Here is a 26,804-nt window from a genome sequence, read left to right on the forward strand (position 1 = left end):
TTTTTAACGTTAAATTTTTTAAATTTTTAAATTAATAATTACAATATGTTTTATATATATATATATATATACACTACATATTTTTTATGAAATGAAATGTATTCGTGAGAATTATTCTTTATTCACGCGAAAATTTTCAAAATGTTACACAAATAAATAATCGACAAAGCTTTTATTTTATTACCTTTACGAAACAGAAGCTACCTCGCAGTAAGAGCTGAAAATTATCGGATAAAGGGATTTTTCTATAAAAAAGGCAAAAAATAAAAAATAAATTAAAACTAAGATATGAGGAAGTTTAATTTTTTATATCAACCACAGCCAGATTGATCCTTCTTGTCTTCCTTTGATGCCTTTTGATCCTTTTGTTCTTACTACCTGTATCCTTATTTTTTTGATATATTCTGAGCAGTAAAATCGTCAACAGAATCTTATCCAGTTTATTTATAATAAATGTCTACACTCTCAATATTTGCATTCACGTGATTTACATTATAGGTTTTGAACTATACAAATGAAATGTTACTTTTTCTATACATATATATATATATTAATATATATAAAGCTCATTCTGTTAAACATTATTTTTACTAGTATGGCGCAGTAAAAGACATTCTTATTATTTAACACCGTTTAACAATAAACACAAGTGCGGATATCTTTCACCTTTTTTTGACACTCCATACCTAATAGTATAAACGTATGGTAAAGGTTTCGGTCTTTAATAGAAATATACAGCCTTATTTTGAGGACAAAGTTTAATATACAACAAAAAACATTTTTTACATATATCACTTTCCAAAGAGTTTTTTTTACTTTTCTGCGTTCATATTTTATCCTTTATTTTACAATACTGGTTTTTTTTAACCTTTATTATATAAATTTCAATATTATACTCTTTCTTACATATACAATATGTCCTTTTCAAAACCAATTTCCTATCCTCCCGCAAAAAATTCGGTCTCCTTGAAAAAATTTCACGTGATTATCAAAAAGTGTTACCACGACAAATACAACAAAAATAAAAATTCTTAATTCAAGACAATATTCTACAAACTGTAACAACAAAACCACAAAAACCTTTTTTAACTTCACATACAAACGATACCGGTTTTATTTCGGAATTTTCATTCCATGTAATCATGAATATACGGATACACTACAAATGTCTCGTACGTGTACTGTACCGAGCCCTTTCATCATGTCACATGACCGACGCGCTTGCGTCCAGCATCAAAAAAATTTTTTGCGTTACATACGTTCAATAACTTCCACCCAAGCTCCAATCTAACGACAAAGTATCTCATGCTAACCTGCTTTGTCAACTAGTGGCTAATGAACCTACGAAAGAAGTTTATTCTTCAGATATATGGCCAGATATCAAGCCAATGACCTCAATTCTTCTTCAATCACGACAAGAAATATATTTATCACAAAAAATATGCAAAGTTTCGTCATGACTACAGTTTAAACCCTCGTACTGCAGAAAGACAACGCGCCCGTTTTCAACAGCATTGTGCTCGCATCATCCATTCCGCTCAATCTAGGACTAAAGATCCAGAGAATATGGACTTAGCTAGCTTCCAAACTGGCTATCGTCAGACGATATAGATTTTTATTTTTGTTATCACAAGTCTTTAATAGACTAATTAAACATTTACGATATCGAAAACTTGATCAATCCCCTAATGAAGCTAATTATAAGTTTTCTTTACCAACAACTTCATTCAGTCACCCAGTCTTTAATTACTTTTCAACAACCCCTGACACACCGTCTAAACCGCAACCTCCGGTTTCGACTTATGATCAAATTCCTTTACAAACAACTTCTACTACACCCACAACTCCTAATTATACCCATGGATTTAATTTCCTATACCAGATATACTGGTGCCTTTTCTACCTCAAATGCCTCTTCATTATCACCGAAGTAGTGGGAAACATATTCCCCTCGAACTAGGCAGCCGACGATGGTTTGATGAACTTTATAACATCAAAAAACGCCATGATGCAAAAGAAAAAGATAAACAACGCGCTCTCGTAAAACAGAATCAAGCCAAGATGTTGGGTACATCTACCAACAAGTTAGAACAACGCGTTGATTTAACGCGCGACCTCACAAAATTCTAAGACAAACATATGACGTTGTTCTCTGAACGTCGTACTAGGTTAGGAAATAAAAACTTAACGATACAAATCGACACATCAATACCGCGAAAGTGGAAAAATTGGAATCTGAATTTAAACAATTTCAAACTTAACTACTTCTCAGTCATCAGTCGTAACCAACTACACTACAATAACAAAGGTGATCCTCGTACGACACCAAAGGTTTAGAATCTCCTCCACGCATTTGAAGTAATGAAAGCAGTCGAAGGACGGGGTTTTTTATCTGGATGAATCAACCTGTGTGAGTCCAGGTTGTGATTGTTATCAACATTTCTTTTGAGTGAAATGACCACTACATCATTAACATTTTTACCAATTTAGAATAGTGTGAACCATTCCATTTATTACAGTATTGACAAGTGGTGGATGCATAGCAATAAACAGATTATGTACCTCAATTAAATAGAAAAATTTGAACTCATTAAAAGCTAAAGTCATTCCATTATATATGATGTTAAATTTATATACTGTATTTATATAGTTTTAATTAAAAATCAAGTTTATTGCAAAATAATATAAAACTGTTATTTAAAATAAATGACAAAATGAATTCAGTTATTTAGACTAGGACCCCGAACAATATATAAATAGGTCATAGGAAATTGGCAAAAATTTACTATTAGCTCCACGCATTTTTTCAGGGCCGGAATTATGATAATGTCAGTCAGTTACTAAATAAAGTAATATATTTCTTACCAACGTTATCAAAATTTATCTAAAAAAGGAAAGATTTTCATGATTATTTTAGCCTATTCTACGCGTTATTTCTTGTTACCTATTTCAGTATTGCTCGGGGTCCTTTTAGACTACTAATAATAAAAAACATGTAAAATAATATAAAGGATTTCACATGACATATCTAACTTTTTTTTTTCAGGTATTTAAACACTAAGTATTTTTATATATCTTCTGGAATTTCTAATTCCTCTTGATCTTCTGAATGAAAATTTGGATTATTTGAAATATCGTCATCTTCCATAACTGGTATAACATAAAAGTTATTAATAGAAAAGTATAAAAAAAATTTACAACATTAAAATCTTACCATTATTATTTGTAACATAATTCATTTGTGAGTATTGGAATTTACCTTAAAATATATTTTTGGAATAAATATTAATTATTATAGAAAGTCAATAGGAATATATTTTGCATTTTACATTATATGTTAATTACCTTTATTCTCACTTAATTTTATTTTTTTAGATTTAATTATATCTTCTTTTTTCTCGTCTGCTTGAAATAATAGAAAAAATATTTTAATATAATTATAATTAATTAAAAAAGTTTTAATATAGAATTATTTAATACCATCAAAATAAATTCTTTTAGATTTACTATTATCTGGCTCTACAAAACATAAAATTAGTTTTAAAATACAAAAGTATCATAAACATCATATTTTATTGATAATCTTACTGATTATTGTCAAGTCATATTGTCCAATTTGATGTTCAGTTCTTTTAAATACAAAATCTTCAATTTCTAAATAAAAAAATATTTACAAAATAAATAAAATAAATTCAATCTTTAATTATTTAATATGTAAATTATTCCTTACCACTCGGAATACTTAAGTTATGTTGTATACTTTGATATTCTAGCGATATAAACAATTTAATAAATTTTTAGAATGCATAAAAGTTTTTTAAATAAATATTAAGATATGCAGTACCTTTTTGTTCTAGTATAAAATTATTATAGTTTATAAAACAGCAATTTAATTAAATATAATTAACAAACGATTAAATGAATAAATATATTCAAATACATTAATTAATTTACCTTCAGCACTAGCATTTCTTGGAACAGGTAAATTTTCAAAAATATGGACTTTACTAAGACTTTCAACTAATGAATTAACAGAGCTAGAATCTGTATAATAATTTGTTATGCATACTTCATTATTTATCTGCTGTTCATCATTTTCGTTTTGATGATATAGTCTTTTCATTTTTTCGATTTCATTTAAAAGGTAATCAATTTTAGGTCTTTTTACTGGATCAGCATCCCAGCATTGTTCCATTAATATTCTATATTCATATGGAGTTCTTGGAATTATTTTTGGTCTCATTCCATTTATTATCCGCAATGCTAAGTCACAATCATGTTCCAAATTAATGAAAGGTGGTTGACCAGATGAAATTTCCCACATTAGCATTGCAATACTATAAATATCAGATGCAAAAGTGGTTTCTTTATTAGCAATAACCTCTGGCGCTATATAAGGCAGATTTCCATATATACCATTTAATGGTTTATTAGCTGGTCCACAAAATCCAAGATCACTAATGTAGAATGCTCTAATTTCTGTAGATAATAATATATTTTTAGAATGCAAATCCCTATGAATTGCATTTTCATTATGAATTCTATAAAGTGCTTCAATTATATTTGACATAATGTTAATTCTTTCTTTCCAGTTAAGTTTATGAAAATTTTGTTGTAAATATTTTCTTAAATCCATATCCATTTGTTTCATTACAAGCATATAATTTCCATCTGATGGATCTTTTGTTAACCCGTAACATTGCACTATACTCGACCATTTGTTGGTTATAGATAAATGAGATTTACACTAAAAAAAATAAATAAATAAATATCTTTAATTATATAAATTCTTATTTCAATCATGAATATAACATATTTTTATTTATTATATACCTCATCAAACCAACTTCTATTAGCACTTTCAACATTTTCTAATTTTTTAAGTATCACTTTAAGCATTCCATATCTTTTTAATCGTTGTTTTTTATTATCCCAATCATGGTAAGCTCCATCAATCCAATTTGCCGTATAAATTTCAGAATATCCACCTTCAGTTAAATATTTAATATTTTGTAAGTTATCATATGAAATCCATTCCACTATATTGTATGGAGCATATGAATCTATTTGACAATTTTGTATTAGATCATCAATGTTAGTATTTCCAGACGCCCAATTTGAAAAATTTTTTTTTAAATGATTCCGAATACAATATTCACAATATGATTTAGCTAAACATTCTTGGTTACAATTTTCACAAATTCTTTTTGTTCCCCTATTAAAAAGAACTTTGTCATTATCAAATTTAATATTTAATAAACATATTAATACTGATTTTTCATTTTTTGTAAGAAATTTATCGGCAAGAATAATTTGTTTTTTAAATTCATATCGTTTTTCTAAAGTATTGTAAATATTATGATCCACCAATGCATACACTCTATTGTATACAGAAGCAATTAATTCGCTAATATCAGTCATATTAAATTGTTTAGTACTAATAGTATAATAATAGCATGTGAGCTCAATTGAAATGAAAGGATTTTTAAGGATTGAGCCTTTATTTATAATTCTTTCGACTCATAAGTCATTGATTATTTTATTGCCAAACATGGAAGGCAAATACATCATAATACCGAGTATATCGTATTCGGCAACAAATTTGCCGTATATTATGAAACGAATAAATCTCTGTAGTCGGTAAATTTTAGCCGTAAGATCTGCAAATCGTTCGTTAATTCGATTTTTCTATAGTACGATTTACAAATATAGTACTAAGATATACTATATGATTATTAAAATTAGTAATTAAGGAATTGCAAAACTTAGTATGTAGTATAATAATACTAGGATTCTAGGAAACGAAAATTGCCGATATACATTGTCACGTACTATACAATTATTATGCATACCGTACGTTGTAAGACTGGGGTCGGTGATCTTACGTAAATATTCCTTTATTTAATAAAATAAAATATTAATTTACACGATTATCTCCCACTATTGGGGGAAATAAATAATAACATTTGTTCAAAAATTAAAATATTCATAAAATAAAAATAAATGAAAAATCATCTATTGATAATTTCCCACAAACTTTAATATATTAAATTTGATTCCAAAGTTCAAAATCGATTGTTGTTATTTTCCGCAGGCCTAAGAAAATATCTTGGTAAATTTTCATAAAGTATTTCCTTATGAATAAGTCTATCTTTTATTACTGCAACATAATTATTTCATCATTTGTGATCGATAATTCGGTATACGTAATTCCGAATAATTATTTAAGTTGATAATCATAATAATTTTCCATAAAAGTGTCCCGCAGTGATAAATATTACATCATCGTTTCCATTTCATCAATCATTATTTCCTTAAGTAATATAATCATAAAAAATAAAATTAAAAAGCAACATGAAACGTTACATAATGAGTCAGTTTATATTCGTGATCCAGGAGATTTTCAACAAATAATATTTTTGATATTTTTATACACTTATAATAAATATAAGACTATTTCTATTTGTACACTACGTGTGTAAACAAGAGTCACGTGATTATTGTCATTTTCCGGTGATCTGCATAAAAAATCCTAATTTGGAAATTTGTGTAACGCAATTTCATTTTTACTGAGAAACAAAATTTCCTTTTTTGGGTTGTGTAACGTTACTCTACTTTCCAAAATTGGAAATTACAGTAATTTTTGGCTGGAATTATTGGAATTATAAAATTTGGCCGAAATTATGGTGTGTGTCATATAATATGTGACAAATAAGGTTTTTCCTACCGAAAAAATTCTCTGTCCCTAGAATAAATAGTAAAAATGGAAAACTATAGGGTGTGACATGGGTGACAAATTATAGTCACGTGATACGTGTTTCGCACATTAAGAAATTATCTAAATATAATACTGCGTCTTTAACTTATAGATAAAAAATTTATCCGCAATTAGTAAGCGAACAATTTTATTCTAATAAATAACATTACATTATTCTAGATACTTAAACACCTTCATATACTTTCATTTCCTAAATTTTTAATAAAAAATATTTTATATTCAAAAATCATCCGATAATTTTAATTATAAATAAGGTTTACAGTTAGTAATAATATGATTTGTGAATAAAAAGATCTTAGCTTTCAAATTTTTAAAAATTACATTACAAAAATCTATGACAAACGAAAATAACTACTATAATAAAATAAATAATCGTAATTATTAACTAAAACAATTTATTACTTTTTCATGTGATATATAATAGTCGGTAATGAATTTTTCTTTCGATTAAAGATGATTTTATTGTCGAATTTGATTGATTTGATCACAACGTAATCATACATATCCAATCATAAAGGACATAATTTTATAAAATACAAATAATTAAAGTTATATAAATTGAAAATAATTAATAATTTCCTAATTAAGGGGTCTGCACAAAAAGAAAAAAGAAATAATATGATACAAAAAAAAAGTTAGAAATTATATCATGCAATTTCGTCTCCTGATATTCTTAAATATTTTTCACGTGTTTTTCTTAACTCAACTAGATAATAATCATCAATATAATACTCTTTTAACAAAATTTCTAATATAGCTACTCTATCTTCGATTCTACCATTCTCTGGTAGATTACATGGATCTTCTACTAATGGTATTCCTACACGAGAAACATATCTATTCGCCAAACTTTCTTTAAATCTCTGACGACATGGCCAACAACGTAACAAGTAAATTTGACAAATTCCCCTTAGAAAAAATATGATAAATTGTTAAGATTTTTTCAATATTATTTCAAATAATTTTTAAATATTTACCATGGAGAAAGTTTTGAAGCGCCAAATAGAAAAACAAATATTCCGCTTATAGCACCATAAAAACCACCAAAATTTTCTATAAGTTTTTTAACTAAAAAAGAGAAGAGGAAAATTAATTATTAAATATGAATAAGGTTAATATTCAATTATGAAAAATACGAAATTAATATATAAAATTACTAGATACCGTTATTTTTAGAAAAATTAATATCTTCTTTAATTATAAAATTATAGTCAAAAGAGATTTCTAATACGGTATTGAAAGTATTCGGTATTTGAGCAAGTACGCCATGTGAAATTACAATACTCATATAATTTTTATCTGCATCAAAACCAAGAAATCCAGAAAGTTGTGAAGAATATCGATTCGTATTTTTGTAATAAATATTATAAATATTATATTTTCCTGGAGTAATAAAGTATGGGTTAGGATTTAATTTCATCTCAGTATCATTTTTCTTAAATGATTGAAAATTAATTTCGAAGTAATCATAAATTGACGAATTATCCACAGTAATAATAAAGAGAAGTGTATTAAATATTTTCAATTGTCGTTTTCCATTAAAATAATTAATTGTTCTGTAGTATTCATCGTTAGGAGTAAATTTCATACAACGATTATCGAGATCGTCATTAACAAAAAATTCGGAGCTTTTAGGAATCGAATTATTGATGTATAAATAGTTTGACATGTATGGATAAAATTTCGTCATAGCTATGAAATTAACAAATAATTAATTTTTAAAAAATCAATCGTCGAATATTAATATCAATAAACTTACTTTTATTGTCATTATCTTTATCATAGAAAGAATAATTTTCAGGAATATACTTTTGTGTTTTATTTAATTTGTATAATTTGTATAACGATATTCTTAATATTGAATTATTGTCGTAATCACCTTTCAATTATGAAATTGATAAGTATATTAAAATTAATTATATTACGCCTTAAAAAAATATTTTTTAGAAATCTTACTTAAAGTTCTTTGGCAAATACTAAAATCTATTTAAAAAAAAAAAGTTTAATTAAAAATTTAAAGATTTTACATAATATATAATGTAAAATTAGTTACTTGGATATGTAAAAGTTATAGAATCTTCAGTCTTAATTTCGGAAACGAATTCGTAAAATGAAAACAAAATATAATAACCAAGAGCACATGAAAAGAAAAGAGCAATCAACAATCGTAATATGCTGAAAAATTTAGGTTCTGTTTTTCGAAAAAGACAACAAGATTCGAAAAGAAACATTTTTGTTATTATAGAGTTTTAATACGACTAAGGTTTCTTTTTAATCTTAATGAAATTTTTTTTTTTTGTAGCACGTATTATTAAATAATTAACTAGATTAGGTTTATATGTAGCGAATTCATCGTCAGACTATTATAAATTATTAGGTTTTATTAATATCAGCAATCTTGAACAATAATAAGTAAGTAAAATCCACCATTCTAAATAATCTTGATTGAATATTTGATGATATTGGTTAGCAATAATAGTCTACACTTAATCCATTATAACCATTCATTTCGAGCTAAATATAGTAAAACAATTCATTAGTAATTAATAATAAATTAGTTAATTCATTAAACAATAATTTCGTCATTTATCAAATTGCCACGTAAACTATTCATTTCGAGATAAGTGTTCTGATCAAAGTTCTTATTTAGCTAGATAAATTAAATAAGTAATAATTACGTCACTTACTAAAGCTTCAAGTCTAAACCTAAAATAGAGGATAATAATAAAAAAGGTTTAATAAATAGAACATTGTCACCTTACTCGTACTGTTCTGTTTTTGATCGGTACCTTCCATTTCTGAAATAGCAAGTAAAGAAACGGAGTTTCCGAAGTTTTAAGTCCAAACCTAAAATAGCAATGAAGAAAAAAATGGGTCGATTAGTAGAATAAAATATTCCATAGTAATTCAAATAAGAAAATGTAATGTGTGATTTGTAATAATAATAATAATAATAAAGGAACGTAATTAATAATAGATAATACGTAAAAAAGATGTAATATTTTTATTATATTTATTTATAATTTCAGATCTATCGATTTTAAGGATAGTCTATTTTCTAATTAGCCTAATTTAGCGGAATCTTATCATAATTTGTTAATACCGATCATCCAATTTTTTTGCTGAATTAGCCCAATTCCCATTAGTCAGCAAGCGATCGGCTACCACAACCTAACCTTTGATACGTAAAAAAACCCTTACAGTCCCCCCCTCAGAATACAGATTACTACAATTTGGTAAACATATATAAGAATACACTAAAAAACCCATTTCAAGGTAACACAGATCTTTGATAGATCCATCCTTTATTATATTGTGAAATCTTTTACGCCATCAAAGCTTTTGTACTACTGATACAAAATGATTATATTAAAATATGCTGTTGCTGTATATTAAGAAAAGTTCTGCAAAAATAGTCAGATAAAGTTTATCCCACAAAAGAAAATTATCCTACGAAATAAACATGAATGATTTCCGTAAATTCAAGAATAATTTCCTTCCAAATTTAAGTCTCATAGAGACTTTGTTTTGTGTCATCATTCTTGCAAATTCTATTGTTGCCTTGATTGAAACCATTGATGTTTGGATTAGAAAAGATTTTATAAGGGTAGCTGTTATAGATTCTCTAGTCTTTTTTTTTTATTCAGTTATAGTTATTACATCTGGAATTATTACGGTAATTATAGTGAGTTCCTTTTAAAATTATGTTCTAATTTTAAAATAATGTTATCTCTTGTATTTTTATAGGCAACATTCAGAACTCTTAATCATATATTAATATATTTTATCGTGAATGTTATATTCATTCTAAAAACGTATTACGGCTATTTTCTTACAAAATTTTCCAGATCTATTGCGTTTATAGTTTTAAAAGCAATATTTCTGTTACTTATTTTGCTTGTAGTTATTATTTGGTTATGTCGAGAGAGGTAAATAAAATTAATAAATATTCTAACATTGACTAACTACATATAAAATTATTTAAACAAGAATCCTAACATGTAAAATCTAATTACATTTAGGAAAAGTTTATTTGTGATTGTCAATTCGAACAGAATAATGAATACCGAAATTAAAGGTTAAATTTTTCATATATATATATATATTAATTTAAGTTGAATTTTTCTATATACTTTCTAAAATATCAATATACTTAATAGAAATCTATAAATGGTATCATTTGCAATTAACTTCGTGTCACTTACAGATTTTAGTTGCTATGTTTTCGGAGTTTACTTATATATCTCTATTGGTAAGAAAATATGGTTATGACGTGGAAAATCCGTTGGAAATCTTGAAGTATTTACCTTGGCCAAATATCCTTTCATGTATAATTGCACTAATAATGATTAAAGGGGTAACTAATTTAAACTTTTTTTTTTTTAAAAAAAAAGGAATTAATTGTCATATTTGTTTATTTACAGGTTCGTGAAGAATCAAACCGTATAATGATTGTTACTTATCTTTTTAGATTAATTCTTTATGTATATTATATTTATGTAATAATAAAAGTATCTAAAGAAATATCTGTTAATCCTAATAACGCAAGAAGGATAATTGATATTGTTTAGAGCATAATTTCAATTTTTCTAATAACAATTACAATGATAAATTCAATAATTTGTCATAATAAGTTTGGAAAAGGCTTAAAAGATTATCGTAAGTAAAAAACAAATTTTTTTTTATAGATTTTAAAAAAAAAAATTTTATCAATTACTACAATTACTAAAATAATTTGTATTATTTTAGTATTAAAAGAAGAACTGGAACCATTTAAGGAATCATATTATTATAAAGATGATCTTGATGATTATTATGAACGAACGTAAAATGACTCTACTTAATTTATCAGCACATTTTTTTTTTTAACGTTAAATTTTTTAAATTTTTAAATTAATAATTACAATATAATTTTATCATATATATATATACAGTACATACATATATATTTTTTATGAAATGAAATGTATTCGTGAGATTATTCTTTATTCACGCGAAAATTTTCAAAATGTTACACAAATAAATATGACCAATAAAATCGATAAAGTTATTATTTTATTACCTTTATCTCTTTGACGAGAGACGGATTGATTGATGCATATTTTATGAGTTTAGCGCTAGTTTAACTTTTGCCTCAGCTACAGCCTCTGATACAAATGGCTGAATGTGACTTTATTAATTCCAGTCAATGGACCCGCTAGGATCGAGTGGAGTATTTAATGTCAATAAAAATATCCAACAAGTTTGAACCAACTTTTTCATCACTTTGCATATTATCAATCTCTTACTGATTAACGTCAAGCATAGGGATGGCAACGGTCATGGTCATTAACCAATTATGACCGGTCAAGACTTCTGACCGACCGTTTGACCGACCAGTTTGACCGACCATTTGACCGACCAAATTTTTTTATGAAAAATTTAATAAAAAACGTGCATAAACGTTTTTTAATTATTTTAATAGAAAACGTTGCGAAAACGTTTTTTATTAATAATTTAATAAACAAAAAACGTTTTTCGCAAACGTTTTTAATTATTTTAACAAAAATGTTGCGAAAACGTTTTTGTTAATAATTTAATTAATAAAAAACGTTTTCGCACGTTATTATTAATAATTTAATTAATAAAAAACGTTTTCGCACATTTTTTTAATTGCCTTAATAAAAACGCTGCGAAAATATAAAAAAAATGATCGGTCAAACAGTCGGTCGGTCGTCGGTCGGTCAAAGGTTCTTGACCGGTTATGACCGACCAATGACCGACCATGACCGACCGTTGCCATCCCTAGTCAAGCATAGTTTAGTTAACCAATCAGAATTCTTTTTGTATTTTTTTGTTCAAATTATAAAATCCTGGAATATAATTTTTAAATATTTTATTAATGAAAATTTGAAATAATACGTTCAAAAAAATATTTGTACGACTTTAATAAATTTAACAAATCTTTTGATTTCAATTGTCGTGATCTTCACCAACAAATTTTCTATTTCGTTTCCATTTTAGAAGATAATCACCATTATATTAAATTTAACTTCCTATCATTTCTTTTCGTCTCCCTATCATTTCTCTTCATCTTCCCATTACTCCTCTTCATCTTTTCATCATTCCTTTTCATCTCCCATCACTCCTCTTCATCTTCTCATCACTCCTTTTCGTCTCCCATCACTCCTCTTCATCTACCATCATGCCCTATTTCTCCTTTTTGTTTCCTATCACTTCTCACTAATTCTTCTCACTACTCTTTTTTACTCCTTTCATCTTCTATTACTTTCCATTACTCCATTGTTATTTCATTTTTTTATTAGCAACTTTCTTCTTGATCATTGTAATTTATTTATCTTTTTATTTATATATTATTGTTATTGTTTCTTTTATTTGTATCACTTCATTAAAAATACGATGATTTTTTTCTTTAAAATCGTAAATGTGTGACTTAAATTTGATATTTGCAAATAAAATTTCATCAGATAAGATTAATTTGAATAAATATGTTTGCAAAAAATTTTTTTTTAAAATATCTTTTGCGATAAAATTTTTAAGTTTAGTCGATCAAAAATTAGGTAAGTTAAAAAAATCCAATTAATAAATTTACTCTATATGTTGTACATCATGTGACATATTTGAAAAAAAAACCCAGGCGACAAACGCCCAGGCAACGTTTAGCAATTCCCTTAAATTTTTACTATTTTACTATTTTAACTTATAATAAACTGAACTCTGCCATTTCTCTATATTTAATTTACTCATTATAAATAAAAAAAAAATCTTTTGTTTATTCATTTTATTTAAGAAAAAACTAGATTTAAAAAATTTATTTATTTTAACGAAGCTTGTTTATAAGGGAGAGATCAACAATTTGTATATTTATAAATTGAAGTCATTTTTTTTTTTTACAATAACTTTCACTTAAAAGATCTTTTAAAAGCATGTCAAGCTCCCCCATGAAAATGACCTCTTGTTATAATTATATTATTTAATTCTATTATTCATCAGATAAACTTATTTATTTTAATGTAATAATATAAATAATAAAAATGTTAAATATAAAATTAAATCTATACTACGTAATAAAATTTATAATTTTCAAATAATTTCTTGCTTTTCCTTTTCTATTAGAAAAAAATACGAATATAAACCTTAATAATAAGTACAATATAAAAATTAGAAAGTATCACATTAAATATTTTAAAAAGAAGTTGTTTCTTATTGGTTCTATGTACATTAAGTGTTATTAAGTATAATAAATAATGAATGTTACCCTTATTTACTACGCTTAAAAAGGTTTTGTAGCATTTATTAATTTAAACAACGGAAAGTAAATTAAGATATAATTTAATATTCAAATACAAATTTTTAGTGCTACATTTCACTTATCAACAAAATTAGTAGACTTTTAATAAATTTTAATTATTGAAATGATCTAGGAAACGGAGTGCTAATTAAAGTTTTATTGTTGTACTTCATCACGTGTCAGACGGACATTTGTATCACCTTCGTTACACTTCGGGTGATACTGTGATGTATCATAATTATGTCAATGACAATTTTGGTTGGAATAATCCTTTTTTATCTTCATTGAGTATAAATATAAAAATAACGCCAATTTTTTTTTTTTGCATAAGATTCTTTCTCACAAATTTGAAACAAACTTAAATTTTAACAGAATATAAATTAAAAATGAATTTTATTAATGAAAACGAAGTAGTAACTAAATTTAATGAATTAAATATTTCCAATAAAAATCCAAATTCATCAAAAATTAATCATGAAAATTGTTATGACCCAGATAATTTTAAATTTTGGGGTAAATAATGTATTCCTCGTTGTATAATTGAAGGATGGACCAGTGGAAATGATGATATTGATAATTTTATGAAGGATACGATCTATAATGCAAGTACTTACTATTATAAGGGTTATTATCCGTCATTTCTTGAATGGGTTCCATTTGATAGATTTGAAGATATGAAACAAATAGGTGAAGGTGGATTTGCAAAAGTGTATTCTGCAACTTGGATTGATGGTATAGCAAAATACATTAAAGATGATGGAAATTGGATAAAAAAAGAACCTAAATCTATGATAGTTGCCTTGAAAAGGCTAAATGGATTACAGAATATGTCAACTGATTTTTTAAATGAGGTATTTTTTTCACATGTACAGTACTTATTTATAATTTTAAAAACTGTTAAAATATATTTAATTTATTTTAATTTGGATAATAGCTTAAAACGCATTGGAAATTAAGTTGTTTACATAGTAATTCTTTAAAATTTTATGGAATAACTAAAGATCCAGAAACTGAAGAAATTATAATGATTATGCAATTTGCAAATGATGGAAATTTGAGAAATATTCTTTCAAGTAATTTTAACAAAATTTTATGGAGAGAGAAAATTAAATATTTATATTGGTCAGCAATGGACCTTAAATATTTACATGAATTGGGATATTTTCATAGAGATTTTCATAGTGGAAATATATTAAGAATTGAAGGAAGTTCTTATATATCAGATTTTGGATTATCCGGACCATCAAATAAACAAAAATCAGATAATAAAATATATGGTGTGTTGCCATATATTGCTCCAGAAGTTTTAAATGGAGAACCATATACATTATCTTCAGATATCTATAGTTTTGGTGTAGTTATGGTTGAATTATCATCTGGAAAACCACCTTTTCATAAAAGAAAACATGAAAATGGCTTAGCATTAGAAATATGTAATGGACTCAGACCAGAATTTGGAAAAGGAACTCCTGAAATTTATAAGAAATTAGCTCATAGATGTATGAATGCTAATCCAAATCAAAGACCAACAGCCAATGAATTATATGAAATATTAGAATGTTGGTATAATTATAATGATAATGAAAAATATGGATATAAAGGAGAAGTAGTTAAAGCTGTATTTAAAGAAGCTGATAAAGAAATACCAAATATTTCAACCTCATATGAAAAGAAACCTGATACTATTTGAGCATTTACATTCAGTAATTTGTCAAAACCCATTAATTCATCTTTTATTGCTACTACATTTCTTAATGAAGAAGATAATGAAGGTATTACATTTTACTATATTATATTTTTAAATTTTATAAAATAATTAAGATAATGATTAATTTTATTTATTATGATAGATTGTCAAGATTCTCAATTAGTTAACTTAGAGGTTCCTAGTTAGGAGGTAAATATAATCTACTATATATTTAGGATATTAATTTTATGATGTAAAATAATAATGTAATGTTTTATTATTTAACAGATGATGATAATGATGACTAAATATATTTATAATTTCACTTATAAATTATTTTAAAAAATATGCACAGTGAAATTCGATAAACCGGATCTATCGGTTCCACTAAAAATATCCGGTTTATCAGGATATCCGGTATAGCGAATATATTAAAAATCTATTATACTGAATTTTTTTGAAAAATTCATGCTAATAAAATTAATACACATTATATTTTAATTTTTTATCTTAGTTTTTAGTCATAGAGGTCATGAAAATGAATATAAAATATTTCAATTGAATATATAAGTAATATATAACTTTGGCCGGAATTAAGATTTTTATAATTCTGGCCAAAATTAAGATTTACCGCATCACGTTACTTAAATTTTATTGGTTAATAATCACGTGATCTGGTTTATCGAATCATTTTTACTATAGCTGGTTAGAAAATTGATCCGTTTTATCAAATATCGAGCTTTTACTAGTAAACTCCGGTATATCGAAACTATTTTAATATACGTGATTTGGTTCCAGCAAAAAAATCCGGTTTAGGCCCAAATCCGGTTTATCGAAGATCCGGTTTATCGAATTTCACTGTGTATATTCATTTATTTATTTAATGGTTTAAATTACGTTTTCTATCATATGGTTTACATAAACAACTTTTGAATGAATTATACGTTCAAATTTTTAATAAAAACAATGGAATACTAGCGATTATTGGAATAAGCTACATAATTTTTTGATTTTCGGAAGTTGAAGGAAAGGACTATACTTTTGCGATTGATATACTATCGTTATGTTAAATTATAAAAATGTATAAATTAGTAAATTAGCCATTTTTTTTAAAAAATAAAGAAAACAAATTACAGAAAATAGAAAATTATTAAAACTTCATAAACTTATTCATAGTTATGATAGTTATGATCAGATATAAGTACTATAATATGTTAATTTTATTAACTTCGTCTTTTGTTTTCGTGAATGGTGATTGATTCATAACTTTTTAAAATAATATTATGTTAAATTTAGCCATATTAATTGAGTTTTTTTATGTAGTTATTATTTATTTTTAAAATTTTAACTTATTTTTATTGTAAATATTTAATAAAAAAATACTCTTGGTAAAAAATAAATAAAAAGAAAGACTAAAAATGAAAGAGTAGTGAATTAGACTAGGCTTCCAAGTTCACTTTTAATCTAGACCTGTGGACCAATTTAGCAATTCCGATAATTTAATTTATTTTATTTTATTTTTACTATTTGAAAATACGAATAACTATCATAAGGGTCCCCCTTTTTTTGATTTCATGTAAAAGTTTTTTACTTTACAAAATATCTTTTCATTATAACATGAATAATATTAGATCAGCTTCAGTAAATGAAATTATTTGCTTCTCATGAAAAAAAAAAAAATCCTAAATTTGACAATTTGACTTGGCCGAACGGAAAAAAATTATTTTTTTTAAAAAAAAATTAGCAAATCACTAAAATGATGTTTTTTTTTGCGCAAGCATGTAGTGATAGTTAAATTTATTTTGTGTGTTACAATACAATATGCTGATTTTTATCGAATTTTGTGATCAGATACCAAATATACCACAAATTACGTAGCAGGTGTACGTAATTCTATTATTGAATAAACTAAAATAAAATCAAATGAAAAAATTGATAAATTATGAGCAGATAATAAATCATTATATTCCTGCTTTTAAGTTAATAAAGAATGGTATCATTTAGTAGTTCCTATCTTATGGGACACTTTAATTGCAAGCAATTAAAAAATTAAATATTTTAATATTATACTTTCCTTCTTACCAACTTCTTCAAAACAACTTTTATTTGATAATAATACTAGATTACTCTCAACAATTATTTCAAAATCCCAGTGTTTAATTATATTAGCCTATGTAAATTTCTAAAAGTTGAACTTATACTAAATAATATTATAAGTTTGGTATTTAAAGAAGAAATGATACATGCTCTTAATTTATATTCAGAAAAAAGAATTATTTTATAGTAAGAAATTTACAAGTTATTCATTAGTCAATGTAAAAACATTAAAGAATTGGAGTAGCATAACTTTTCAACCTTTACAATCATTTCCGAGAGCTATAACATCTTTATATGAGTTTATAGTCTAGATGTTGATCTATGTTATGTAAATTCAAATAATTTTTATGAAATGGCACAGATTTGCAAAGATTTGAACGTATTACACTTTGACAATTATAATAAATAAGGAGGGTCATGTGAGAAACTAAGCAAGACATTAGAAAGATAATACAATTAATCATCTTACTTTATATAACTCGGTTGGCTTTATTCCATTTATAATCATTGTCCAAAATTAGAATATCCTACATATTTTGAATGATTTGATTTATGTTAAATTATATTTATGTCTAATATATGGTCAGTTTTAAAATAATTGTAAATATACCATTGAGACAAGTTGGTAAAAAATGTGCACTTTCATATAATGTACAATATATTATATAACAAACATGTATCAAATTTTTATAAATTTCTTTATTCATTCTATAAAAATTACAAAAATTAAAATAATCCCATAAATTTCACATTTTTTCTCATTTTAGGGAATAGCTTAGAATAATTTACAATTAATCAACCATAAACATTTAAGAATTACCATAAAGATGATTTATGTTTTAAATATTTGATTTGATATCAATTTATTGTACTAAATTATTATTTCTAATTAATACAAAAATAACTGTCATGTTACTAAATATCAATTTTCGCCTAAATTATCATATTTCCAAAGGTAGTAAAGTATAAGTATCATCATGCATTAGGTACTGAATATGGTATGTTAAAAGTTAAAAAAGTAAAATTGGTTAGCTACTCAAATTGCAGCAATTGTGTATGTTATCCTCCGTAGGTTCATAGGTCTTCAAACTCGTCTGAAGGTTTTTAATATCATCTTTAGAAAACATAACTATTATTTAGACACAATATCTGTAAGTGATTTTAGAGAAAGAAACTATGATAAAATATATTTCAGATGAAAGTTTGAATATATATATACCTACTTTTAAAAATCTTTCTAAATGTATCGTTACTATCAGTGACTTGTTATGACGATATAGATACTTTGAAAAAAAAAGCAAAAAAAAATTGACTTATAAATGAAAATTATGCAAAAATGATTGCGCGAAAAAGGTCTCATGAGTATTTATTAAAGAGGAAATTAATACTGCGCAATTTTTCGGTCGTACGTCATTTATACGCCTTTTAGAACGTTGTTATCTTGAGGTGAAGGTAATACGGTTGTTAACAAAGACTAATAAATAATAAGTTAAGCTCGATTGAATTATTGCATCATTATAATGAAAGAGTTATTTTTGATAGTATAAATGTGATGATAACTATCCATAATAAAAAAACGGGCTTTGTGATGTAAGATTTTCTAGACTTTTTAAGGAATCATAATAACTCTTTGCAGGTTAGGTTGTTAATGTCTTTTGTATTTGATATGACCGGAACACTTAACATATGTAATAAATATAAAGTGATCTACCAGTAATAAGAGTCGTATGACATGCAAATTCTTGCCATTTTTCTAAATTATCTGCTAAAATGAAATTTTTAAAAATCTTTTTCAGTGGTTTTGTAAAAATAAAAAATGTGACATTAGAGAAAATAAATCAGAGTTTTCATAACGGAATCCATATTATTATTTCGTTCCGTTGGACAATCGCAGATGATCATCGAATTCTAACAAAGAACTCAAAAATATTATTGTTAGTCCATTTTTGATTGTTTAAAAATTAAGTTTACCGATATAGAATTCCATTATTAGAACGAGCCGCTGTATTACTAGAATTTCAACAACGATTAAGATTACTTATCGAAAATCAACACGTTCTGCTCATATCATTTAAGTCATAAAAAAGTACAACCCATTTCGAAATTTCATATTACAAAGTTTTAAAATAGTTTAGAATTGTCCCAAAAAAATGATTAATTTTCGGAGTTTTTTATATAATATTTTTTTTTCAAGATAAATCGAAATTTCATTTGTGTCTGAATACCTGCAATAACATAAAATTATCTCACAAATAAATTTATTTATTCTAATAAAAAAATAATAGTACATAAAAATTTGTATAATATGTCCGTTATTTTTTATGTTTAGAATATAATAATTTCGTAAAAAAAATTTTTTTTTTACCTGAAATCTTTTTTGACCAACGTTAATAATAAATAAAGACCACGTGACTTGCACGCAAAGATTTTCATTGATTATAAATTTTGTACTCACGTTATTAACCAAAAAAGTCAAAATTTTTGAATTATCTTTCTACTTTTAGTATGTAGTAATAATTATTTATTTATTAAAAGAAACAACGCCTTTATATTAACTATTTCATTCTTTCCTACTCCATAATTTTTTACTTTGTTTTAATATATTAAGATATTTTGTTATGTTTATCATTAGTTGTTAATTTTTGTTTTTATTTTTATTTGTCTTTTTTTAGACTTTATTTATAAAAAAAAAAAAGTTTAGCCATTCCGCAAACCACGTAAGGGCGAAAAATTAGTCATTGATCAGCGGAGCCGTAATGGGAAGATCAAGGCTGATCCATGATATATACCATTCTTATAAAAAAAAAAGAAAAAAATCACTAACTGGGGATTGTGGTATGGTTCTTCCCTTCTTGATATCTTGTCACTATAATATTCAAACACTTGATAATTTATTTATATAAAAAAGTTAATATGTCTTCTATACCATTAGAAGGTAATGATTTAAACTTTCCGGAAATTCAACAACAGCAACAAGAACTTTATACACGAAAAAGTGTTTCAGTTCAAACAAAACCTTCTTTTGCTGAATTATTATCAAAAAGAAATATGAAGAGAGAACAAGTAAAATGTGCTTGTGGTAAATAGTACTTTACGCAACTTTATTTTTTCGTATATTTATTTTTTTGCTAAAATTATAACACTAATTTGTCATTTTTATGTAACGGTTACATTATTATTTCAAATGATTTTAGTTAACTGTAAGAAGTCATGCAAGAAATGTGATGATGAAAGGCCCTGTCAACGCTGTATTAGGCTTAATATCGCCGAAACATGCAGAGATTCCATTAGAAAAGAGAGAAAATTAGGCAAAAAAGTGTTGATCGGCGAAGCTGGAATGAAAAGATCGAGATTGATTCGTGAAATATATCATTCTTCATCGTATGTAAATGTCAGTAGAAAAAATAATAAAAAATCAGTCATTAAGAATCATGGTACTTTAAGCTTTTCTCTTTTTGACATTTCATTGCTACATATTTAAACACTTATCGTAATAATTAAACTAATGTTAGTACCACCAGAAGAAATTAATTTGAATGCTCAAGAAAGTCAACCGCAACAGCAAGAACTTTCTAACCAGGAAAAAAATGAAGTTCAATCACAACCTTCCCTTATTTGGCCAACCACAGAAAGAACTACAAAGAGAGAACAAGTAAAGTGTGCTTGTGGTAAATAGAATTTTACTTATTAATCGTCATTGTAATGTTCTTTTTGACGGTAATTCGCAATTTGACATTTTATTGTAATGGTTATTTATTTAATGTAGTTAACTGTCAAAAGTCGCGCAAAAAATGTGACGATAAAAGGCCTTGTCAACGTTGTATTGATCTTAATATCACTGAAACATGCAAAGACTCTGCTCGAAAAGCGAGAAGAGCAACCAAAAGAGGTCCATATAAGCATCGTGTACAACAAAATTAAAATATCCTAACAAAGTTTCTCTGCTTTAACGAGTTCTGTTTCTTCCGGTATTTTATCGTCTCTGATGGATAGATTGATGAACTGGTGCCGAAGATAATATCAGAATCCCAATCCATTAATGCAATTTTTTATTTCTTAACGCTAATTACATTATTTCTAAATGAAGATTTGAGTAATATAATTTCGTTGAATTTGTAAGTTTATATCGAATTTGTGAAAATCAAAAACGACGCCACCTTAGACAAGTTGACACAAAATCTTGTATTAATTGTACTCCTGCTTTGAAAATAAGTATTATAGGAATTCTAAAATCTGCTGAGATGAATTATTATTTATCTAAATGATATTTTCTAGATATGATTTTAATTGAATTTCGATTTTCTGATTTAGAATCAGTTTTTTCAGTAAAATTACTAAGTTCATAAGGTGGTGGATTTAGTCTTGATATGATTTATTAGTTTAATAATATTATTTATGATAATTTATGCATGTAATATTTGTTATTAAATCTTATAAATTTTCTTTCTGACAAGTTTTCCCATTATTACTATTGTCCGGTTTGCACATAATTCCGATCAAAGTTATCATATTTTCGATCAAAATTGGTGCTATGTTCAGAAAAATAAATTTATCTGTGCTTGGCTAATAATGAAACATTCCGTAAAATGGGAAAAATTACGAATCTCACGTTAATGTTAAATCTATCGGAAATATTCTAATAATTAATTAATTAATTTCTACTATTTTCATATAAAATTCACTACATTTTTCGCAATTACAGACTTATTAACTGTGAATATTCTATTTTAAATAAAAGACATTATAAAATATATAAATTCATTTTTCAGTTATTTATAGCTAAAATTACAGTACTAGTTAATGAATTAAATAGAGCTAGAGCTTGTATAGTAATTTGTTACAATCTGACTCATCTGTTATCCGTTCTGTAATCAATTCTAAAACAACACTTAAACCAAATATTTACATATTTATTTAAGACTGAAGTAAAAGAAAATGCTTGCAAAGGTAAATATGTGAGAATCTTATATCAAAAAAGTCATATAAGAATAAGGAATAAATTATTAAAATTAATAATTTTCAATCTAATACTTCATTTATCTTTTCCTAAAAAAATTATTCAGGCCTTTAATAATATTTTTTCATCTCACTTCCGAACACAAAATCTTCAATCGCAGTTGATGAGAAACTCAAGACATGGAATACTTCGATTATCACCTTCAAGGTCATTTACGAACTCTACATCAAACTCTGCAAACTCCACAACTTCCACCAAAGCTTCTTCCAAAAAGTCTACTTTCTACTCTAACCTGAAAAATATTAAAAAACCTGTTGCAGTATGGCTTCCAGTAAAAGATTTTATTATTATTTAATATATATATTATTTTAGTCAAAAATTTATCATCATCATTTCATTATTTGTAGGCTACGAAATTAATTGTAGCTGGTATTGCTATTTTCTTGTCAGGAGATTTTGCAAATGCGTGGTATCAGAATGAATATAATAAAAATCTTCTCAAAAATACCATTGAAAAAGGCACTCAACCTGTGACTGATATTTTAGATAATGAGTTCATTCCTCGACCTCTACTTATAAAACGTTTCAAAGAAATTCTTCAACCAGATAAAGATCAATCATTTTATCACGTTATTTGTGGAGAAAAAGGAATCGGAAAAACAACATTAGCTACAGTTGCATCAAGAGAAGTTGGACAGGGTGTCATATATGTTGATGTCCCAGAAAATTTTGAATTCTTTGGTGAATCTTTTGGAAAGGCTATTAATTTTACATTTAAGGAAAAAATTTCTTTATTAACACGACTAAAACGGAAATTCTTGAGTGAAACTCAAGGTAATATTTTGATTATTGCTTGTATCATTGATTAATATTTACTATACAATTATGATTTTAACACAATTTTATTTTGATAGAAAAAGAAAATATGAATCTTCCAAAATGGATGAGAGCTAAGAGAGCCTTTGAGGATGTCGCTCAATCATACAAAGTAAATCACAATAAACCTTCCGTTATAATTTTTGATAATGTTGACCGATTGAAAAATCATCCAGAAATTATTGATAGTCTACAGGATTCTGCTATGAAAAATGCCAAACAAAACAAATACATTACCGTATTTATTAGCACAAAAGGTCCTATCCTCGAAAGAATGGAATGTAAGTGTGAAGGTCATTTGTACTCTTGATAAAATAGAATTATTACATAATCTGATTCTCATTTTTAGCACGTGGTACTTTGTCACAAGTACTTGAAAAACTGGAAATTGGTGATCTTAGCGAAAGTGAATCAAAAGATTATTTGATTAAGAAATGCACAGCTGAAAATTTACAATTTGAAGAGACCACAAGAAAATGTATGATCAATGATGATGAAGTAAATAAATTATATAAACTTGCCGGTGGTCGTATTTTGGATTTAAAGAGAGAGGTGAATAAATTTCTGCATGGAAAAATTTTTGAAGGTAGGAATTAGATTCAGATATATTACATCAAAATTCTTTTTATAAATATTTTATTGGATTAAATTCCTTTTTTTTTTTCTACAGAAACTAAAAAGGAAGTAATGGATAATGTTGAAAATGAAGTTAAAGCTGCGCACCTATTCCCAAATCAGAAATACTATAAAATAGGAAAACCTATCATCAAAACTTTATTGAATTCGAAAGAGATGCACTATCTTGATTTTAGGAGTGCTTTCTACACGATAGGGGATGTTGAAAAAGTATTAGAAGAAGTATTAGCATGCAATGTATTTGAATATCATCCAGGGAAACACATCGTGACATTTAAGTCTCCGTCAGTAGAATACTATTTTAAGGAAAAGTCTGATGTATTCATTAAAAATTATGTGTAATGTGTAATAAAATAGGTTTATTATCATATAACAATATAATGGAACAAGTCTTAAGAAAGAAATGTATGTTCAGATTCAGATTTTTGCTTGCCAAAGATAACCACTAATTTAATTAATATCACATGATCCTAACAAGTTAGTTTCAATTTGAAATTTTGAGTTTAAAAATCATACAGGCATACCTTTTCCTTTATCGGTCGTGGTTTAGGATCAGTCTATACTGTATATCTAGAAGTTAGGGACCGTTATTTAATGGGTGATAGATTAAATGTAGGACAAGATCTTTGTATAGATTAAATGTTCTCTTAGATAGTCTTTCCTGCTTCACATAAAATAAATTAATAAATAAAAAAAAATCATACAGGCATAAATAACTATTTATGTAATTATGTCATCTATCACTCCAAACAAAATCAAAGAAAATAATGATACAGAATCAAAAAGAAATGAAAATTTCACACGTCATGGAATTTAATTTCAGCAAAAGTTAAATTATAAATTTGGAAATACTAACACTCTTCATATAGGGATGTAGCAAGCTCCGATCCGTCTTCGTCATCAATGTGCACACACTTAATCACGTGATACAAATAACTGCCTTACTGTGTGACTCATTATAATCATGAATACATTTAATAGTTTGTTTTATACTCGAGTATAGCTACTCTCACACTTGTTCCTTCATTTTTTGTTGTCTCTCATCCTTTCCTCCTCTACCTTCTCACTTTTATCATCTCTCCTCTTCTCACTCTTGTTCCTTCCCTTCTTCCCTCCATTATTTCACTTCCTCTCTTCAACTCGTCTGTATAATTGTCTAAAGAAATATTATAGGTATTCTCAGGTGGTCTTCCGGGCACTTTGTTGGAGCAGCATGATGCTATGCACGGGTGGGAGCATAGCATACTTACTTTGTAAGCCTGTGAGTACCAGCTTTTTCTGCAGTCTCGCAGTAGGGCTGGCTGGGAAATCTTTGGAGCGGTATAGTACTATGCAAAGGGTTGGAGCATAGGCGCTTACTTTTAGTAAGCTCGTGAGTACCAGCTTGCTGCAGTCTCGCGATAGGACCGGTTGGTTGTGGTACGGCATGGTGCTATGCGTAATTTTCATGGGAGGAGCATAGTGCACTTCTTAGGAAGTCCCTTTGTGGTAGGGCCGTAGTACATTGTCATTAATTTCAAATGCAATTAATAAAAATTTCTGATTTTTATAAACAGTTATCTTTTTTATTATAAATTTTTTATTTAAGAATAATTATTTTGTTTTCTTTATGAATCAGGAAGGACTTAATTCATTATTAAAAATGAAGTATTAACTTGTACATACACTATACGATCAATTTAATTGTCCATTAATAATGTTTATTAAAGTCATATAATTTTTTTTAGCTATGATACGATGCATCATGAATCATATTTAATTTTCAATTTCATTTTAAAAATTTGTTATTTCAAAAGTGAATAAATTTAATACTATAATCCATGATAATTGTTTGTTCAGTAGGGTGGTGTGGGATTTTGATGTAATAATTAATAATGATTATGTATTTCAGATTTGCTTTAGTTGATAAGTTATCTTTCTTTCGCTAAATAATTTCTTTGAAAATTCAAAATTTGACACATATAATAAGTTATCTTATTGCTCATAAAGCTTTAATCGAGCTTCTATTATATACAGTAGTACTTGGTTTACATGTACTATACATTACTAGGTTTTAATTTCTAAACACTATATTCTTTTAAAACTTGAATGCTTCAGAAAAGAAGATTTCAATTAGATTACAGCAAACATTATAGAATAGCAATTAGTACTTGTCAAGTCAAGGTAGATGGATGTGAGTCTGAACTTGCAACTAAAATGCTTGAATTGCAGGCTGTCAAAGCTAAATATGGCATGTATAAACAGCATCTAGATAATACAGACATGATTAATCATCTAAGTGAGAGTTACGTGAAGATAGTTTTTATTAATTTTATTGATATTTTCTTTAAGAAATTTTGTGCACAATAGTGCACATTAAATTTTAAAAATTGTGCACATAAAAATTAAAATGTGCACATGAATTTTACACACTGGACTGTTTTATATAAGTATTAAAATAATAATAATAATTTTAAGGTAAGATATAATAATTAAACGTAAT

At 26.2% G+C, this 26,804-nt stretch overlaps 8 protein-coding genes across 8 annotated transcripts; 6 read left to right on the forward strand and 2 right to left on the reverse strand.

Annotated features, from left to right (window-relative positions):
- Positions 1-1,908: 1,908 nt before the first annotated feature.
- Positions 1,909-2,130, forward strand: OCT59_025618 (uncharacterized protein; the record flags this gene model as incomplete). Its single annotated transcript, XM_066139781.1, has 1 exon — positions 1,909-2,130. The coding sequence occupies one exon, from the start codon at positions 1,909-1,911 to the stop codon at positions 2,128-2,130; it is 222 nt and encodes a 73-aa protein (XP_065992204.1).
- Positions 2,131-2,650: 520 nt separating this feature from the next.
- On the reverse strand, positions 2,651-4,123 carry OCT59_025619 (uncharacterized protein; the record flags this gene model as incomplete). Its single annotated transcript, XM_066139790.1, has 7 exons — positions 2,651-3,150; positions 3,215-3,259; positions 3,346-3,405; positions 3,481-3,519; positions 3,589-3,654; positions 3,731-3,769; positions 3,955-4,123. The coding sequence occupies 7 exons, from the start codon at positions 4,121-4,123 to the stop codon at positions 3,068-3,070; spliced, it is 501 nt and encodes a 166-aa protein (XP_065992205.1). The 3' UTR covers positions 2,651-3,067.
- A 3,302-nt stretch (positions 4,124-7,425) lies between these two features.
- Positions 7,426-9,009, reverse strand: OCT59_025620 (uncharacterized protein; the record flags this gene model as incomplete). Its single annotated transcript, XM_066139797.1, has 6 exons — positions 7,426-7,687; positions 7,756-7,846; positions 7,943-8,470; positions 8,538-8,657; positions 8,735-8,761; positions 8,832-9,009. The coding sequence occupies 6 exons, from the start codon at positions 9,007-9,009 to the stop codon at positions 7,426-7,428; spliced, it is 1,206 nt and encodes a 401-aa protein (XP_065992206.1).
- A 1,232-nt stretch (positions 9,010-10,241) lies between these two features.
- OCT59_025621 (uncharacterized protein) lies at positions 10,242-11,349 on the forward strand (the record flags this gene model as incomplete). The annotated part of the gene is made up of 5 exons (XM_066139805.1): positions 10,242-10,454; positions 10,526-10,707; positions 10,801-10,856; positions 10,939-11,135; positions 11,203-11,349. The coding sequence occupies 5 exons, from the start codon at positions 10,242-10,244 to the stop codon at positions 11,347-11,349; spliced, it is 795 nt and encodes a 264-aa protein (XP_065992207.1).
- A 4,080-nt stretch (positions 11,350-15,429) lies between these two features.
- OCT59_025622 (uncharacterized protein) lies at positions 15,430-15,759 on the forward strand (the record flags this gene model as incomplete). The annotated part of the gene is made up of 1 exon (XM_025323351.2): positions 15,430-15,759. One exon carries the CDS (start codon positions 15,430-15,432, stop codon positions 15,757-15,759), a length of 330 nt encoding a protein of 109 aa, XP_025189654.2.
- Positions 15,760-20,609: 4,850 nt separating this feature from the next.
- Positions 20,610-21,774, forward strand: OCT59_025623 (uncharacterized protein; the record flags this gene model as incomplete). Its single annotated transcript, XM_025309762.2, has 5 exons — positions 20,610-20,688; positions 20,786-20,932; positions 21,048-21,287; positions 21,366-21,521; positions 21,620-21,774. The coding sequence occupies 5 exons, from the start codon at positions 20,610-20,612 to the stop codon at positions 21,772-21,774; spliced, it is 777 nt and encodes a 258-aa protein (XP_025189653.2).
- Positions 21,775-22,788: 1,014 nt separating this feature from the next.
- OCT59_025624 (uncharacterized protein) lies at positions 22,789-24,664 on the forward strand (the record flags this gene model as incomplete). The annotated part of the gene is made up of 6 exons (XM_066139827.1): positions 22,789-22,800; positions 22,917-23,129; positions 23,218-23,644; positions 23,725-23,967; positions 24,036-24,272; positions 24,357-24,664. The coding sequence occupies 6 exons, from the start codon at positions 22,789-22,791 to the stop codon at positions 24,662-24,664; spliced, it is 1,440 nt and encodes a 479-aa protein (XP_065992208.1).
- Positions 24,665-26,410: 1,746 nt separating this feature from the next.
- OCT59_025625 (uncharacterized protein) lies at positions 26,411-26,671 on the forward strand (the record flags this gene model as incomplete). The annotated part of the gene is made up of 1 exon (XM_066139834.1): positions 26,411-26,671. One exon carries the CDS (start codon positions 26,411-26,413, stop codon positions 26,669-26,671), a length of 261 nt encoding a protein of 86 aa, XP_065992209.1.
- Positions 26,672-26,804: the final 133 nt, after the last annotated feature.

This window comes from Rhizophagus irregularis, chromosome 5 (assembly GCF_026210795.1).
Source record: "Rhizophagus irregularis chromosome 5, complete sequence".
In the NCBI taxonomy this organism is placed as follows: Eukaryota; Fungi; Glomeromycota; class Glomeromycetes; order Glomerales; family Glomeraceae; genus Rhizophagus; species Rhizophagus irregularis.